At 37.6% G+C, this 18569-nt stretch overlaps 1 protein-coding gene across 7 annotated transcripts in view; it reads left to right on the top strand.

Moving 5' to 3' along the window:
- The window catches only part of TEX11 (testis expressed 11), a 311539-nt gene that overhangs the window by 222986 nt on the left and 69984 nt on the right, over window positions 1–18569 (top strand). For all 7 annotated transcript variants that reach the window (XM_038587641.1, XM_038587642.1, XM_038587640.1 and 4 more), the window contains 2 exons: window positions 980–1050; window positions 2485–2601. In XM_038587641.1, coding sequence (XP_038443569.1) covers window positions 980–1050; window positions 2485–2601 — 188 coding nt within the window. The remainder of the gene's footprint in view (window positions 1–979; window positions 1051–2484; window positions 2602–18569) is intronic.

The following is an 18569-nucleotide window of genomic DNA, read 5'->3' as shown; positions in this document are numbered from 1 at the left end:
GGATGCTTGCCTGCCTTCTCTCCAGGAATAGGGTAGCGCCCTCATAGCTCTATCCCAGCCATGCCCATGGACCTCTAAAACTCCAGTCTTTCAGCCTTGGTGGTGGCAAAGACTCACAAAAATCCGCCCCTCTCATTTTCCCAGCCATTGGCTTTGGGGACATGTTCTCCTTGTGCATCTCTGTGCACACCACTGTCTCTCACTTTTCTCAACCACCAGGGCTCCCTCCCCTCCACAGTATCCACTGCCTGTTTCTCCCCAAAACCACATTTCCACATTTCCTACCTTCCTAAGCGTAGACTCTTTTTTCCCTCTGGTTGTGCAGTTTGTTCTGTCAGTCCTCGGGTCAATTTCTTGGGTATTTGGAATCATTTGATAGTTATTTAGCTGTGTTCAAGGAGTAGGCAAGCTACCATCTTAGATCCCCACCTCTTTGCTGAATTTTAACATACTTTTATGAATTCTAGTGGTAACCTTCTTGGTGGCCCTTATTTTTTAGATGGATCTATACTATACCAACTAAGAACGTATGGTATGTCCTCAGTTTTTATAAAAAGTGCAGTACTACTTCCATTAGTTATTGGCAAGATTTGAAGATTGGGGGGATCCCTGGGTGGCTCAGCGGTTTGGTGCCTGCCTTTGGCCCAGGGCGCGATCCTGGAGACCCGGGATCGAGTCCTGCATCGGGCTCCCGGCATGGAGCCTGCTTCTCCCTCTGCCTGTGTCTCTGCCTCTCTCTCTCTCTCTCTCTCTCTCATGAATAAATAAATAAATAAATCTTTTTAAAAAAAGATTCGAAGATTGGAAGTGATAAAAGTCTCTCAATTTACCTGGAATAAAATTCTCTAAATATCTAAAGTTAGCTTTTTCAACCCAAGAAACTCATTAGTATATTAATATTAAACATGCAGGTAGTGAAGATTATAATGTACAGATTAGACAGATTTTTATAATTATATTATTTAATATTAACTTTCAGCTTGGAACTTGGCTGTGCAATGTGGCAAAGACCTGGTGACAATGAGAGAATTTTTCATCCTTTCTTATAAGGTGGGTCTCTTTTAGTAAGTATCTCATAAATAGACCACAACAAAAATATGACCACTGTGGCTATGGTCAAGGGCTAAATATAAAGTGGTATTAGCTTTTAATCTAGAAACTTTTAGAATACATGTGTAAGCAGGAATCACCTAAGGAGTATTTGATCTCTATAGGATATAATGTGCAAATATGAGGCAGTTCTCCCCATACCACAGTATCACAAACAACCATCAGGGAGCCTAAAGTTCTACAATAAGAGATTTTTTTTAAAGAATTCAGTCCCCCAGAGTCCTATATCAAAATACAACTCTCATTTTAGGAGAGGAATACTCTTAAGTTATCAACTAATAAAACGTTAGGAAGGTTTATAGATATATAGAAGTATAGAATAGGTATTTGGGGACATGGGGATGTGAAAAGAATGCTAAGAATTTTGGGCCTAACTTATAATTTCTCCTAGAGCAAGTTCTGTGTGTAAGATTTTCTAAGCTTAATTGGCAATTATATGCATTTTAAAATAGTCATTAGCCTTCAAGTTAGAGATTAAATGCCAGAAAGGAAACAATATTGATGAGAGAATAAAAGAAGAGAGAGACTAAGAATATCTCTCTTACACATTCAGGAGTACACCATGTGATACGTTGAGATCGATTAAATGTTAAGAGTTTTAGAACTGGAAAGAACTACAGAAATAATCTGGCATAACTCCCTCATTTTATATACTAGTAACCTTAGACCTAGAGAGATTTGAGTGTTTTGAAATGCTGTTAATTCAATGACAGTAATGATTATGATCACTAAACGTTTTGGGAGATTGAGAAATAGTCTTTGAAAGTTTAGGTATACTTGCCATTTAAATTAGGTGAAATAAATTAATTTTAGTTTGAACATTTGTGATAGCACTAATAGGGTTCTATGTAAGAATCCCAAGTAACCTAGAGGTTTATTGTAGTAAAAGCTGGGAGTTTTTTCTAAAGTTAGAGGACAAGGTTTAATGATGAGGTTATGCCTAATGCCTGTCAAGATTTGACATTTTCTCTTTCAACCAGGACAATATATGTGCTAATTTCAGCTCTCTTCAATACAAAGGGGAAATGTATTTGCCAGGGGAAAAAATCACTTACAAATTACAACATAAAGCAAGAAGTAAATCACTAGACAGAAATACAGGGCTAAATGACAGTACCTATCACTGGGAAGATAGGAAAATTGTGAAGAAATGAAGCTTTTTATCTCTAGAAAGGTCTTAAAAACAATGGAAAGTAATATAAAATTAAAACCATAAATCAGGGTTATAGTCTATATTGTTTTTAAGGTGAGATGTGTTTTTCCAGCTGAATTTTTCCATTCAGACAGGATGTTGCTGATTTTCATTCTGATTGTTTCTGTTCACCTGGCAGAATTCTCACAGTATTCATTGATGTTCTGGTTATTTCTTATCAGCTGTCCCAGTTTTGTCCTTCTGATCAAGTAATTCTGATTGCACAGAAAACATGTTTACTTATGGCAGCTGCAGTTGATCTAGAGCAAGGGAGAAAAGCTTCAACTGCTTTTGAACAGGTAATGTGCACCTTCATAGACTATACAAGAAAGAGTTTAGTGTGCTATTTGGTGTGTTTGCCTTCCCTGATGCAGTTCTTTCTGATTTTCTTTAAAGAATCCTTTCATCTTTTCCAGCAGCATCTTGATTTCAAAGGTTTGTAATGGTTCATTCCTTCCTAAGGAAGGATCACATTTGGCTAAACCTCTTCTTTTAAAAAGATTGAATATCTCTTCTTTTAAAATGCCTCTTCCCATGGACTACTCTTTGCAAATCTGTTTTTAGATATTCTTCATCATCTCCATACAATCATATGTGGCCCACAAGAAACAGTTTTCTCTATTTTTGTTTCCTTTCACACATTCTCTAACAAAGAATTCATCTACCTCCACAGCTTCGATAGCCATTTGATCATTGGATTGTTTTTCTTCACTCTCATTACATTTGCTTTCTTTGACCCTTAAATATTTTATCAGTAACTCAGTTTTAACAAGAAGACAAAATTCCTACCTTTGCCTGAATTCCACTCTTAGCTTTGTAAACCTTACCCTTTTAGAAAAAGCCAACATCAACATCTCAGTCTCTTATAGACCAGAGTAAGTTTTTTACTGCCTTTCTTCCAAATAAAGAAAATTGTCTCTAAGTTGTACCACTAGCATTTTTGGTATGATTTTAAAATCTGGATCTCTCTGCTTTTTCTTTCTTACCTAGACAAAGAAAACTTCCCAATCTCCCATACTTGCCAGCTTTTCTTTCCAAATGGTATAAAATCCATCTTGCTGTTTATTTCCTTCCTTCTGTTAATTGCTTCTTTCATATGATTCTTCAGATCTGGAACAAACTGTCACCAGATCTCTGCCAACATATTTCCCTTCCTTTCTGTTCCCTTGTTGACTTCAACTCAAAAAACATTTGAGTATCAAGTACTCTGCCAGGTACTGGAGATAAAGACAAAATCCTTAACCTTGAGGAGTAAAGGGACCTCTTTTTAGAAATCTTTTCATTTTAAAAGAATATGAGAAAAAAATCTATGTGTCCCAGAACAAAACCAAAAAGAATCATTTTGCTTCTTAAAAGTATGGGTAAATGTAATATTATTCTCAATAGAGTCCTTTGCTTTACTTAAAAAGGGTAATAAAAAAAAGTAGTAACATCTAGTTTTTGTATAGTGCTTTTAACCTTTTAAAAGTTTTTCCATTAGGGGCACCTGGGTGACTCAGTAGGTTGAGCATCCCACTCTTGATTTGGCTTAGGTCATGATCTCAGGGTTTTGAGATCAAGCCATGCATCAGACTCCGTGCTCAGTGGGGAGTCTGCTTGAGATTCTCTCCCTGTCTCCCTGTCCCTCCACTCTTCCCCCCACTTGCACATTCTCTCTCTCTCTCTCTCAAATAAATAAATAAACCTTTCTTAAAAAAAAGTTTTTCCCTTAAAAATTGATAGTTCTGACTTTATTAAATTTTGTATCTCAATGAATAGAAATCAAATTGATGTGAGGGAAATTTCACAAGTACAGTCCTTAACTGTTTTGTTTGTTTCCAACAGCTGTTCTTTTTTGCATGTGTTCTTCCTCTTGCAAATGTTAATGGTTTCTAAGAACTCTAACCCAGTAACCCTTCTATAATCTTCTTTGCTTTTGAAAGAATATCTATTTAGAAAATTGAAGATTTACTTTTGCCTTTCACCGTCTAAGTCTGGTCCCTGCAAATTAGACCATGGTGCTCTGCCTAAAGAAGACTTGTTGAATCCCGTTCTATTTATCTGCTCCTTGTTCTCTAAATGCCCATAAATTAGAGTATTTCCAAATAAGTAGATAGAATGTATAGTCTTATCAACATTGTCTCTACTCTCCTGAGTATGAGTTAGGCAGAATTGAGGAATGCTTTAAAATATATATAACAGTTGTAATATACCATTTGTGTGTGTGTGTGTGTGTGTGTGTGTGTGTGTGTGTATACACCACATCTTCTTATCCATTTATTTACCAGTGGACGCTGGGTTGCTTCTGTATCTTGGCTATTATAAAATAATACAACAATAAACATAAGGATGTATATATCTTTTTGAATTAGTGTTTTTGTTTTCTTTGGTAAATACCCAGTGGTAGAATTACTGGATCATATGGTATTTCTCTATTTTTTTCAACCCCTTACATGTATAAACAAGCTTATTTATTTCAGGTGAAAATGAAATATGTACTTAAGTTCAACCAAAAGTGAGAACATATTAAAGCATACTATAACTAACACATGTTGTATAAGAATCTAACACTAATATGCTTTCAATTTTCCCTCCCATCTTTTGTACTTTTGTTATTACACATTTTACTTTTACATATGTTATAAACTCTCAATATATCATTCTTATTTTTGATTAGGCCATCAATTTCTTTTAAGAGCTATTAAATAGAAGTAAAATGCTCTTTATATTTATGTACATTTTAAGGGCTTCCTTGAATCCTCATTTCTTTGTGATCTAGATTACTGTCTGATATCCCATTCCTTCTGCTTCAAGAACTTTGACATTTTTTGTAGTGTAGATCTATTGAATTTCCCCAATCTTCTTCTGAAAAAGCATTTTTCCTTTATTTTTCAAACATAGTTTTGCTGTGTATAGAATTTAGAGCCATCAGTTCTTTTTAATTTTAGCACTTTAAAGATGTCACTCCACTGTTGTTGGGCTTGCACAATTGCTGAGGAGTCTGTTAGCCTTGTCTTTGTTCTATATACAGATATCTTTTTTTCCCCATTGACTGTCTATAAGATTTTCTTTTTATCTTTGTTTTGTAGCAGTTTGAATATAGTGTATCTAGGTTAAAATTTTTTTAAAATACCCTTGTCATTCTCTTGAGTATTTTGCATCTATGGTTTGATGTGTTTGATTAACTTTGAAAAATTCTTGACTGTCTCTTCAAACATTTTTTTCTGTCCCAGATATCTCTCTTTTCCTCCTAGGATTCAAATTACACATATAGTAGACTATATGATATTGTCCCACAAATCTTGTATATGTTTTGTTGTTTCATTTTTTCCTCACTTTTTAAAAATGTAAATATTAACACACTACTGCACAAGCAAGGCAACAAATAAGAAATCAAATAGCAAATCAAAATATGTATTGGGTGGGGGGATGGGGCAACTGGGTAACAGACATTAAGGAGGGCACATGATGAGATGAGCACTGGGTATTATACTATATGTTGGAAATTGAATTTAACTGAAATATATTAAAAAACAAAATATGTCTCAAAACAAATACTAAAAAAACACAGTATTCCAAAACCTATGGAATGTAGCAAAAGTGGATTTTATTTTATTTTTTATTTTAAAAGTGGATTTTAGAGAGAAATTTATGCTGTAAATATTTGTATTAAGAAAATGTTTGAATAAACAATATTACACCACAAGGAACTAGATGAAGAAGAAATTTAGCAGAAGTTTAGTACAGGAAGGAAATAACAAAGAAAAATCAGAAATAAATAGAGACTAGGATAAACAATAACATAACATTGAAAATAGTGCCCAGTTTTTTTTTTTAAAAACAAATTCGCAATATTTTAACTACATTAACTAAGAAAAGAGAGAAGCTCAAAAACCAAACTGGGAAAGGGAAGAGAAAATGATACAACATATAACCACTGAAATACATAGTGTGATAACAGATTACTATAAATAAGTATATACAAATCAGATGACTTTGAAAAATAAAATCAGATAATTCCTAAAAACACACAAGTTACCAAGATTGAATCATGAATCTTTAATCCAAGACATAGGAAATCTTCTTAGACTAATAAAGAGTAAACATTGAATTAGGAATCAAAAATCTCCCAACATAGAAAAGCACTAGACTACATGATTTCATTGGCAAATTCTACCAGACCTTAAAAAAATAATTAATGACAGTTGTTATCAAAGTCTTAAAATAAAATAGAGGGACACATTCAAAATTATTCTGTGAGGCCAGTATTACCTTGATACCAAAGCAGGATAAAAACAATACAAGAACAAAAAAGTCCAGTTTGTACAATATTACTACTCTGGTTTTCTCTTGACATCCATTTGCATGATAAATGTTTCTTCACCCTCTTACTTTCAATCTGCAAGTATCTTTAGGTCTAAAATGAGTCTCTTATTGACAGCATATAAATGGCATGTCTTATTTTTTAATCCATTCTGATACCCTGTGTTTTTGATTGGAGCATTTAGTCCATTTACAAAGTAATTCTTGAGAGATAATAAGTATTTAGTGCTATTTTATTACTTGTTTTATCATTGTTCCTGGAGATTTTCTCTAACCCTTTCTTGTCTTTGTCACTTTTAGTTTCTCCTTTGCGTGGAAAGAGTCCTCTTTAATATTTCTTGCAGGGCTGATTTATTTTTTTAAGATTATTTATTTATTTATTTATTTATTTATTTATTTATTTATTCATGAGAGACACAGAAGGAGAGAGAGGCAGAGACACAGGCAGAGGGAGAAGCAGGCTCCATGCACCGGGAGCCCGATGTGGGACTCGATCCGGAGGCTCCAGGATCACGCCCCGGGCTGAAGGGGGCGCCAAACTGCTGAGCCACAGGGGCTCCCCTTGCAGGGCTGATTTAGTGGTCACAAACTCTTTTAGTTTTTGTTTGTCTAACTCTTTACCTCTCCTATTCTGAATGATAGCCTTTCTGGATACAGTATTCTTAGTTGCAGATTTTTCCCATTCAGCATATTGAATACATCATGCCACTCTTTTCTGACTTGCCAAGTTTCTGTTGAAAAATCTCCAGCTAGCCTTATGGCTTTTACCTTGTAAATTAAGGGCTTCTTTTGTCTTCCTGCTTTTAAGATTTTTTCTTTATCACCATTTTTTTTCCAATTTAATTACAACAATCTTGGTGTTGGTCTGCTTTTGTTGATTTTGATAGGAGTTCTCTGTGCCTCCTAGATCTCGATGTTTGTTTCCTTCCTCAGATTAGGGAAGTTTTCTGCTATTGTTTCTTGAAATAAATTATCTGCCCACTTTTCTCTTTTTCTGGGAATCCTATAATATGAATGTTATTAGATTTCATGGAGTCACTGAGTTCCCTAAGTCTATTCTCATGTTACATAATTCTTCGTCTCTTTTGTTCAGCATCATTATTTTCTATTATTTTATCTGCTAGGTCACTAATTCATTCCTCTGCTTCTTCCAAGTTTTTGTTCATTGCATCAAGCCTGTTTTCAGTCTTGTTTATTTTACTCTTTATCTTTGATTCTTTTTTAACTCTTTTATCATTGTGGTAAGGATCTCACTGTTGTCTTTTATTCTTCTCTCAAGCCCAATGAGTGTCCTTATGATTGTTGCTTTAAATTATCTGTAAGAGGGCAGCCCGGGTGGTTCAGCGGTTTAGTGCCACCTTCAGCCCAGGGTTAAGTCCCATGTCAGGCTCCCTGCATGGAGCCTGCTTCTCCCTCTACCTGTGTCTCTGCCTCTCTCTCTCTCTCTCTCTCTCTCATAAATAAATAAAGTATTTTATAAATAAGTTCTCGGTGAGGGTCATCTAGGTGGCTCAGTCAGTTAAGCAATTGACTCTTGATTTCAGCTCAGGTCATGATCTTGGGATCATGAGATTGAGTCTCGTGTCAGGCTCTAGGCTTAGAAGGGAGTCTGCTTGAGATTTTATTTTTCCCTCTACCTCACCCACCCCACTGTTTCTCTTTCTCCCTCTCTGTAAAATAAGTGAATAAATAAAATCATTCTTTATCAGACATGTTACTTACATCTATTTCACTTAGATCTATGGCTGTGGCTTTATCTTGTTTTTTTCATTTGGATAAATTCCTCCATGTCAGAATATTGTCTAAATCTCTGCTTTCTTCTCTGTGTTAGAAAAGCCAAGTATGTCTCCTGCTCCTGAAAGTAATGTCCTTATGAATAAGAGGTCATGTCATGCACAGGGCATGGTGCTTCACAGACTGTCTCTGGTGTGTGCTTTGTGCACTCTGATATTGTGTTTTGGCTGCTCTACCTTTCAGGCTAGTTATCTGCAGAGGTTTTCCTTGCCTGCTGTGGGCAGCATTTGGTCCCCGGCCTGTATGTGGCAAGTTTTAACTAGGTGTGCTCCAGTTTTCTTGTGAAATGACACCTGACACCAACTGCACCAGAACAGAGGCCCTGCAGAACCCTCTGGATGGGAGATATGGTGTGAGCAGGAACTTCTGTTGGTCTTCTGGGAGAGGGACTTGCCATGCTGGGACTGAAGCAAGCTTGACTGAGAAGGGCAGTCCCACCACAGCACAGGGTGGTAGGGTTTTGTATAAACAAGTTAGGCAGCCAGTGTCCATGCTGAGCTGCTTCCCTCAAGTCATTCTGTGTTTATGCTGAGGGGCTGGGGAAGGAAATGGCACAGTCAGGTCTTTTCTTCCCAGAGAGGCCCAAAGGAATAATCTCCCGCTATGTGCCCCAGGCATTCTTCAGATCTCTATTTCCATGCTGTCTTACCCCTGTCTTCTTTCCAGGAGTGGCATAGTGCCCTCCAGTTTCTATCCCAGCCAGCCAATTAAATGTCTAACTCTTGATTTCAGCTGAGGTCATGATCTCAGAGTTGTGGGATAGAGCTCCACACTCAGCAGGGAGTCTACTTGAGGATTATCTCCCCCTGTCCCCCTTGCATGCACTCTCTTTCTCTAATAAATGAACAAATCTTAGAAAAAAATATACAGCCATTATAATTTATTGAGGAACTACATCTCTTTCCTGAAATGGGTTGCACAAACTACTGTTGACTGGACCAATCAGACTGATATCCTGTGTTTCTACAACCTGAGTGCTAAGAATGGTTTTTACATTTGTAAAAGGTTGTAAATGAAAATAAAGAAAAATATGTGAAAGATAGTTTGTGTGGCTGGCAAAGCCTAAAACATTTACTGCTTGTCCTTTTATGCAAAAGTATCTTGACCTCTATTGTAGATGATTTTTTAACAGACTTATTGAGGTATAATTAACATACCTTATGATTCACCCAATAAAGTAGAGTTTAATGGTTTTTAGAATATTTAGGTTTGTGAAGCTATCAATACAATATAATTTTTTTAATACAATATAATTTTAAAACATTTTCATCACTCTAAAAAGATATCCCTTACCTATTAGCCGTCACTCCCTATCCCAACCAGCAGCCCTAGGCAAACACTAATATGTTTTGTGTCTTTATTGATTTCCCTATTCTGGATATTTCATATAAATATTATCATATGTCTTAGTCTTTTCTGACTGGCTCCCTATGTAATTTTTCAATAATGCTTAATATGTTCTTCATGTTGTGGTTTGGATCAGTACTCCATTCCCATTGATGCCTGAATGATATTCCATTGTATGAATATACCACATTTTGTTTATCCATTCATACATTGATGGATATTGAGTTTTTCCAATTTTCAGCTGTTACAAATAATGCTGTGATGAACATTCATGTACAAGTTTTGTATAAATTTCTGTTTTATTTTCCCTTGAGTATATAGCTAGGAGTGGAATTGCTAGGTTTTATGAAAACTGTGTGCTTAATCTTTTGAGGAACTACCAGAGTATTTTCCAAAGAAGCTATACCATTTTACATTCCCACCAGCACTGGACAGGGGTTCTACTTTCTCCACCTCCTTGGCACCACTTACTATTATGTCCTTTGGATTATGGCCATGCTAGTGTGTATGAAGTGCTATCTTATTGTAGTTTTTATTTGCATTTTTCCAAAACTGATGATATCTGACTAATAACAAAAGATATGTACTTATTTGCCATTTATATATATTCTTTGGAAAATGTCTGTTCAGATTTTTTGACCATTTTTAATAGGGTTCTTTGTTGTCTTCAGTTCTAATAGTTGTTTTATATTCTAGGTAGTAGACTCTTCTCAGATAATAATTTGCAATTTATTCTTTCATTATGTGGGTTGTCTTTTCCCTTTCTTACCAGTGTCCTATGAAGCACAAACATTTTTAATTTTAGTGATGCTCATTTTATTTATTTTGTTGTTGTTGCTTATGCTTTTAATGTCAGTGTTTAAGACTATTGCCTAATCAAAGATCATTAAGATTCACCCCTATGTTTCTTCTAACAGTTTTATATTTTTAATTGTTATGTTCAGGTCTATACATTTCTTAAATATATATATATATATAATATATAATATATATATATAGTACAACACTGAGTGCTCATCCCGTCAAGTGCACCCCTTAATGTCTGTCACCCAGTCACCCCATCCCACTGCCCACGTCCCCTTCGACTACCCGTTGTTAGTTTCCCAGAGATAGGAGTTTCTCATGTTTTCTCACCCTCTCTAATTTTTCCCACTCATTTTCCCTACTTTCCGCTATAATCCCTTTCACTATTTCTTATATTCCCTGTATGAGTGAAAACATATAATGATTGTCCTTCTCTGATTGACTTGTTTCACTCAGCAGAATACCTTCCAGTTCCATCCACATCGAAGCAAATGGTGGGTATTCATCCTTTCTAATGGCTGAGTAATATTCCATTGTGTGTATATATATATATATATATATATATATATATATATATATATATACCACATCTTCTTGATCCATTCATCTGTTGAAGGCCAACGAGGCTCCTTCCACAGTGTGGCTGTTGTGGACATTGCTCTTATAAACATTGGAATGAAGATGTCCCAGTGTTTCACTGCATCTGTATCTTTGGGGTAAGTACCCAGTAGTGCAATTGCTGGGTCATAGGGTAGCTCTATTTTTAACTCTTTGAGGAACCTCCACACTTTTCCAGAGTAGCTGTACCAGTTCACATTCCTACCAACAGTGCAAGAGGGTTCCCCTTTCTCCACATCTTATCGAACATTTGTTGTTTCCTGTCTTGTTAATTTTCACCATTCTCACTGGAGTTAGGTGGTATCTCATTGTGGTTTTGATTTGTATTTCCCTGATGGCAAGTGATGCGGAGCATTTTCTCATGTGCTTGTTGGCCATGTCTATGTCTTCCTCTGTGAACTTTCAGTTCATGTCTTTTGCCCATTTCATGATTGGATTGTTTGTTTCTTGGGTGTTGAGTTTCATAAGTTCTTTATAGATCTTGGATACTAGCCCTTTATCTGATATGTCATTTGCAAATATCTTCTCCCATTCTGTAGGTTGTCTTTTAGTTTTGCTGACTTTTTCTTTTGCTGTGCAGAAGTTTTTAATCTTGATTAAGTCTCAATACTTCATTTTTGCTTTTGTTTCCCTTGCCTTCATAGATGTATCTTGCAAGAAGCTGCTGTGTCCAAGTTCAAAACGGGTGTTGCCTGTGTTCTCCTCTAGGATTTTGATGGAATCTTGTCTCACATTTAAATCTTTCCTCCATTTTGAGTTTATCTTTGTATATGGTGTAACAGAATGGTCTTGTTGCATTCTTCTGCATGTAGCTATCCAGTTTTCCCAGCACCGTTTTTTGAAGAGACTGTCCTTTTTCCAGTGGATAGTCTTTCCTGCTTTGTCGAAAATTAGTTGACCATAGAGTTGAGGGCCTATTTCTGGGTTCTCTATTCTGGTCCATTGATCTATGTGTCTGTTTTTGTGCCAGTACCACACTGTCTTGATGATTACAGCTTTGTCTTGAGGTACAGCTTGAAATCCGGCATTGTGATGCCCCTGGCTTTGGTTTTCTTTTTCAATACTCCCCTGGCTATTCGGGGTCTTTTCTGATTCCACACAAATCTTAAGATTAATTGTTCCAACTCTGTGAAGAAAGTCCATGGTATTTTGATAGGGATTCCATTGAACGTGTAAATTGCCCTGGGTAACATGGACATTTTCACAATATTAATTTTTCCAATCCATGAGCATGGAATATTTTTCCATCTCTTTGTGTCTTCCTCAATTTCTTTCAGAAGTGTTCTGTAGTTTTTACGGTATAGATCCTTAACCTCTTTGGTTAGGCTTATTCCTAGGTATCTTATGCTTTTGGGTGCAATTGTGAATGGGATTGACTCCTTAATTTCTCTTTCTTCAGTCTCATTGTTAGTGTATAGAAATGCCACTGATTTCTGGGCATTGATTTTTGTATCCCGCCACACTGCCAAATTGCTGTATGAGTTCTAGCAATCTTGGGGTGGAGTCTTTTGGGTTTTCTCTGTACAGTATCATGTCATCTGCGAAGAGGAAGAGTTTGACTTCTTTGCCAATTTGAATGCCTTTTATTTCCTTTTGTTGCCTGATTGCTGACGCTAGGACTTCTAGTACTATGTTGAATAACAATGGTGAGAGTGGACATCCCTGTTGTGTTCCTGATCTTAGTGGAAAGGCTCCCATTGTTTCCCCATTGAGAATGATATTTGCTGTGGGCTTTTCATAGGTAGCTTTTAAGATGCTGAGGAATGTTTCTTCTATCCCTACACTTTCAAGTGTCGTTTTTAGGGTAGAGATCCTTTACCTCTTTGGTTAGGTTTATTCCTAGGTATCTTATGCTTTTGGGTGCAATTGTAAATGGGATTGACTCCTTAATTTCTCTTTCTTCAGTCTCATTATTAGTGTATAGAAATGCCACTGACTTCTGGGCATTGATTTTGTATCCTGCCACACTGCCAAATTGCTGTATGAGTTCAAGCAATCTTGGGGTGGAGGCTTTTGGGTTTTCTATGTAGAGTATCATGTCATCGGCGAAGAGGGAGAGTTTGACTTCTTCTTTGCCAATTTGAATGTCTTTAATGTCTTTTTGTTGTCTGATTGCTGAGGCTAGGACTTCCAGTACTATGTTGAATAGCAGTGGTGAGAGTGGACATCCCTGTCTTGTTCCTGATCTTAGGGGAAAGGCTCCCAGTGCTTCCCCATTGAGAATGATATTTGCTGTGGGCTTTTCGTAGATGGCTTTTAAGATGCTGAGGAATGTTCCCTCTATCCCTACACTCTGAAGAGTTTTGATCAGGAATGGATGCTGTATTTTGGCAAATGCTTTCTCTGTGTCTATTGAGAGGATCATGTGGTTCTTTTTTTTTTCTGTTGTTGATGTGATCTATCATGTTGATTGTTTTACGAGTGTTGAACCAACCTTGCATCCCAGGGATAAATCCCACTTGGTCATGGTGATAAATCTTCTTAATGTATTGTTGGGTCCTCTTAGCTAGTATCTTATTGAGAATTTTTGCATCTGTGTTCATCAGGGACATTGGTCTATAATTCTCTTTTTTGGTGGGGTCTTTGTCTGGTTTTGGAATCAAGGTGATACTGGCCTCATAAAACTAGTTTGGAAGTACTCCATCCCTTTCTATTTTTCGGAACAGCTTTCATAGAATAGGTATTTTTTCTTCTTTAAACGTTTGATAGAATTCCCCTCAGAAGCCATCTGGCCCTGGACTCTTGTGTCTTGGGAGGTTTTTGATGACTGCTTCAATTTCATCCCTGATTATTGGCCTGTTCAGGTTTTCTATTTAATCCTGTTCCAGTTTTGGTATTTAGTTGCTTTCCAGAAATGCATCCATTTCTTGTAGATTGCCTACTTTGTTTACGTATAGCTGCTCATAATACGTTTTTAAAATCGTTTGTATTTACTTGATATTGGTTGTGATCTCTCCTCTTTTGTTCGGGATTTTATTAATTTGAGTCCTTTTTCTTTTTAATAAGGCTGGCTAATGGTTTATCTATCTTATTAATCCTTTTAAAGAACCAACTCCTGGTTTTGTCGATCTGTTTTACAGTTCTTCTGGTCTGTATTTCATTGAGTTCTGCTCGAATATTTATTAACTCTCTTCTGACTGGTTTAGGTTTTACTTTCTGTTCTTTCTCCAATTCCTTTAGGTGCGAGGTTAGCTTGTCTATTTGGGTTTTTTCCAATTTTTTAGGGAGGCTTGTGTTGCGATGTATTTCCCCCTCAGGACCACTTTTGCTGTATCCCAAAGATTTTGAACAGTTGTATCTTCATTTTCATTATTTTCCAGGAATCTTTTTAATTCTTCTCTAATTTCCTGGTTAACCCATTCATCTTTTAGGAGGATGCTCTTTAACCTCCACGTGTTTGAGTTTCTTCCAAATTTCTTCTTGTGGTTGCATTCTAGTTTCAAAGCATTATGGTCTGAAAATATGCAGGGGATTCGTATCAGTTGAAACCTGATTTGTGACCCAGTGGGTGGTCTATTCTGGAGAAAGTTCCATGTGCACTTGAGAAGAATGTGTATTCAGTTACGTTTGGATGCAAAGTTCTGTAAATATCTGTGAAATCCATCTGGTCCAATGTACCATTTATGGCCCTTGTTTCTTTGGAGATGTTGTGCTTAGAAGATCAGTCATTTGCAGAAAGTGCCGTGTTGAAGTCTCCTACTATTAGTGTATTATTATCTAAGTATGTCTTTACTTTGGTTATTAATTGATTGATATACTTGGCAGCTCCCACATTAGGGGCATAAATATTCATGATTGTTAGGTCTTCTTGTTGGATAGACCCTTTAAGTATGATATATGTCCCTCTTCATCTCTTACTACAATCTGGTATAAACTTAATTTATCTGATATGAGGGGATCCCTGGGTGGCGCAGCGGTTTGGCGCCTGCCTTTGGCCCAGGGCGCGATCCTGGAGACCCAGGATCGAATCCCACATCGGGCTCCCGGTGCATGGAGCCTGCTTCTCCCTCTGCCTGTGTCTCTGCCTCTCTCTCTCTCTGTGACTATCATAAATAAATAAAAAATTTAAAAAAAATTTATCTGATATGAGGATTGCTTCTCCAGCTTTCTTTTGAGGACCATTTGAATGGAAAATGGTTCTCCAACCTTTCATTTTTCAGGCAGGAGGTGTCTTTAGGTCTAAAATGAGTCTGTTGTAGACAGCAAGTAGATGGGTCTTACTTTTTTATTGAGTCTGAAACCCTACGTCTTTTGATGGGATCATTTATCCCATTCATGTTCAGAGTAACTATTGAACGATATGAATTTAGTGTCATCATGATACCTATTCAGTCCCTGTTTTTGTGGATTGTTTCCTTGGACTTCCTCTTTCTTTTTTTCTTTTTTTTTTTAATTTTTATTTATTTATGATAGTCACAGAGAGAGAGAGAGAGGCAGAGACACAGGCAGAGGGAGAAGCAGGCTCCATGCACCGGGAGCCCGATGTGGGATTCGATCCTGGGTCTCCAGGATCGCGCCCTGGGCCAAAGGCAGGCGCCAAACCGCTGTGCCACCCAGGGATCCCGGACTTCCTCTTTCTTTTACAGAGTCCCCCTTAATATCTCTTACAGAGCTGGTTTGGTGGTCACATATTCTTTCAGTTTCTGCCTATCTTGGAAGCTCTTTATCTCTCCTTCTATTCTGAATGAGAGCCTTACTGGATAAAGCATTCTTGGCTGCATGTTCTTCTCATTTAGTACCCTGAAAATATCCTGCCAGTCCTTTCTGGCCTGCCAGGTCTCTATGAAGAGGTCTGCTGTTAATCTGATATTTCTTCCCATATAAGTTAAGAATTTCTTGTCTCTTGCTGCTTTAAGGATTTTCTCTTTATCTTTGGAATTTGCAAGTTTCACTATTAAATGTCGAGTTGTTGAATGGTTTTTATTTATTTTGGGGGTGGAACCTCTCTATCTCCTGGATCTGAATGCCTGTTTCCCTCCCCAAATTAGGGAAGTTCTCAGCTATGATTTGTTCAAATATACTTTCTAGTCCTCTCTCCCTCTCCATATCTTCTGGAACCCCTATTATATGTAGATTTTTCCTTCTGAGGCTGTCATTTATTTCCTTTAACCTTTCCTCATGGTCCCTTGTTTTTCTCTTTTTCCCTCAGCTTCCTTCCTTGCCATCAACTTGTCTTCTATGTCGCTCACTCTTTCTTCCACCTCATTAGCCCTAGCCATTAGGACCTCCAGTTTGGATTGCATCTCATTTAATTGTTTCTTTTTAATTTTAGCCTGATTAGATCTCAATTCTGTAGTAATGAAGTCTCTAGAGTCCTTTATGCTTTTTTCCAGAGCCACCAGTAGCTTTATAATTGTGCTTCTGAATACGCTTTCTGAATAGGCTTTCAGCGTTTTTGAAATCCATATTCTGTAACTCTGTGGCAGAGAGTACTGTTTCTGATTCTTTCTTTTGTGGTGAGTTCTTCCTTCTAGTCATTTTGTCCAGTGCCGAGTGGCTGTATGAGTGGGCTAAGTCAAGAATATCAACTGCAAACTAAATAAATTCCACCCTAGATGATCCTGACAAGGTCAGAGACCAGAAAATAAAAAAGAGGATCAGAACATAATAAAAAGGACCACCAAAGTGAAAAACAATTTTAAAACAAAATAGTAAAAAATAAAAGGCCAAAAATCCCAAAGAAAAAGAAAAAAGAAGAAAAAAAAAACAGAAGTAAAGAGGACAAAGAGAAAAAAACAGGGGAGGAACTGGGACATGTTGCTGGTGAAGAAGTGGTAGTGGAGGGAGAATGTAGTCTACCTGAGGGGTCCTAGAGTGTGATCCTCTTGGTTCTGAGTGTATTAAGTTCTGTATGTTAGAAGATGCTCAAACCCAAACTTATATAAACCAGCAATACTTGTAGAAAGCCCCAAAATTTATCACCAAAACATAAACCAGATGAAAGAGGGGGGAAGAATGGGAATATAAAGAGAATATAATCTCACAGAATGAACCAGCATGGTATTCCACTTGGTTGTGGGTGTATGCTCGTCATGTTTTAGAAAGCATTAACTTCCGCCATTGTAGAACAAAATGAGGCAATGAAAACAAAAAAAAAAAAAACACAAAACAAAAGCCTGTATCTTGTATATGTCCCAAAATTAAATTTAATATATTGAAGGGAATCCAGAAGTGAAAAATATATCTAAGACACCTAATTGTAGAAATATGAAAGTTAAAAAGGAAGAAACTTAAAGTTGAAGAGCTGGTAAAGTATTGTAGTTAAGGTGGAAAAAGAGAAAAAATATTAGAAATTTTTAGTCTGATATAAAAATGAGTTATAATGGAAAAAGGAAAATAAAATAAAAGGGGGACCCTCTAGTTCTATATACTATATTCCCTCGATTTTCCCTTGGTTGTGGAGCTTTCCAGTGCTGCTTGGTCAAGAACTTGCTCTTCCCTTGTTCTTCCACCTGTCTTCTGGGGGAGGGGTCTGCTGTTGGATCTCAGGTGTGTGTGCCTGGGTGGAGATGCCCATCCCCTGCTGGGTGCCAGGCCCAATGTGAGCTGTTTATCCTGTGAGGCCTTTGTTCCCTGGCGGTTACACCGCTCCCAGGTACAAGGTGAAACAAGGAGGAAAGACAGCAATGGTGGTGGCCAGACTTCCAGTTCTGGAGTCAGCTCCCCATGAGTAACTAACTGCAGTCTCCCAGTCCACACTGGCCTAGATTCTCCTGGGGGCCATTACAGGTGCACTGATCTGCACAGCTTGGGAGTGCCCATCGACAGGAAAGTTCTTGCTCTCCTGTGCCCTCCCTGCTTCTAAGTGTCCCAGAGGGAATGCAGGATCGCTGGCTTTGTCCCCTTAGGCGCCCTGGGATCCGGGGCCCTGTGCTGCTCAAACCGCACTCCTGGGGGGTGCGACTCCCAAAGGGAACAGGGCATAGCCACCTCTGTCTGGAGCCAGCCCACCTAACCTACTGGCTTCTCCCAGATACCCTGAAGGCTGCGGCACTGCAGCCCTTTACCAAGACCAGTTCACGGTTTGCGGTGGGCTTCCCCCCAGGATCACCTCTTCTAATAGTGACTCCAGGAATCTGGAGGCTTCACTGCCCCTCCTGTGATGCTGCCCAATTTCCTTGCTAAGCACTTTTCCATCCGTGAAAAATCTGGTGTGGATTTTTAAAGTTCCTGCTTCTCCAGGGCTGGGATTTCCTGTCCTGGAGGCTTTTGCAGCTCAGCTTTAGCCCAGGGGCTCCTCGTGTGCCCGTCCCCCACTTTATTCTTTTTTTTATTTTTATTTTTCAGCCTTCCTATCTTGTTAGAAGTAAAAACTTTTCTCTCTGTGGTGTTCTGACTGTTCTCTTTATTTTTTTTATTTTTTTAAAAGATTTTATTTATTTATTCATGAGAGGCACGGAGA

This window comes from Canis lupus, chromosome X, assembly GCF_011100685.1.
Source record: "Canis lupus familiaris isolate Mischka breed German Shepherd chromosome X, alternate assembly UU_Cfam_GSD_1.0, whole genome shotgun sequence".
Taxonomy (NCBI): domain Eukaryota; kingdom Metazoa; phylum Chordata; class Mammalia; order Carnivora; family Canidae; genus Canis; species Canis lupus.
The sequence above is the reverse complement of the archived record's forward strand: the minus strand, read 5'-3'. Positions and strand labels throughout refer to the sequence as shown.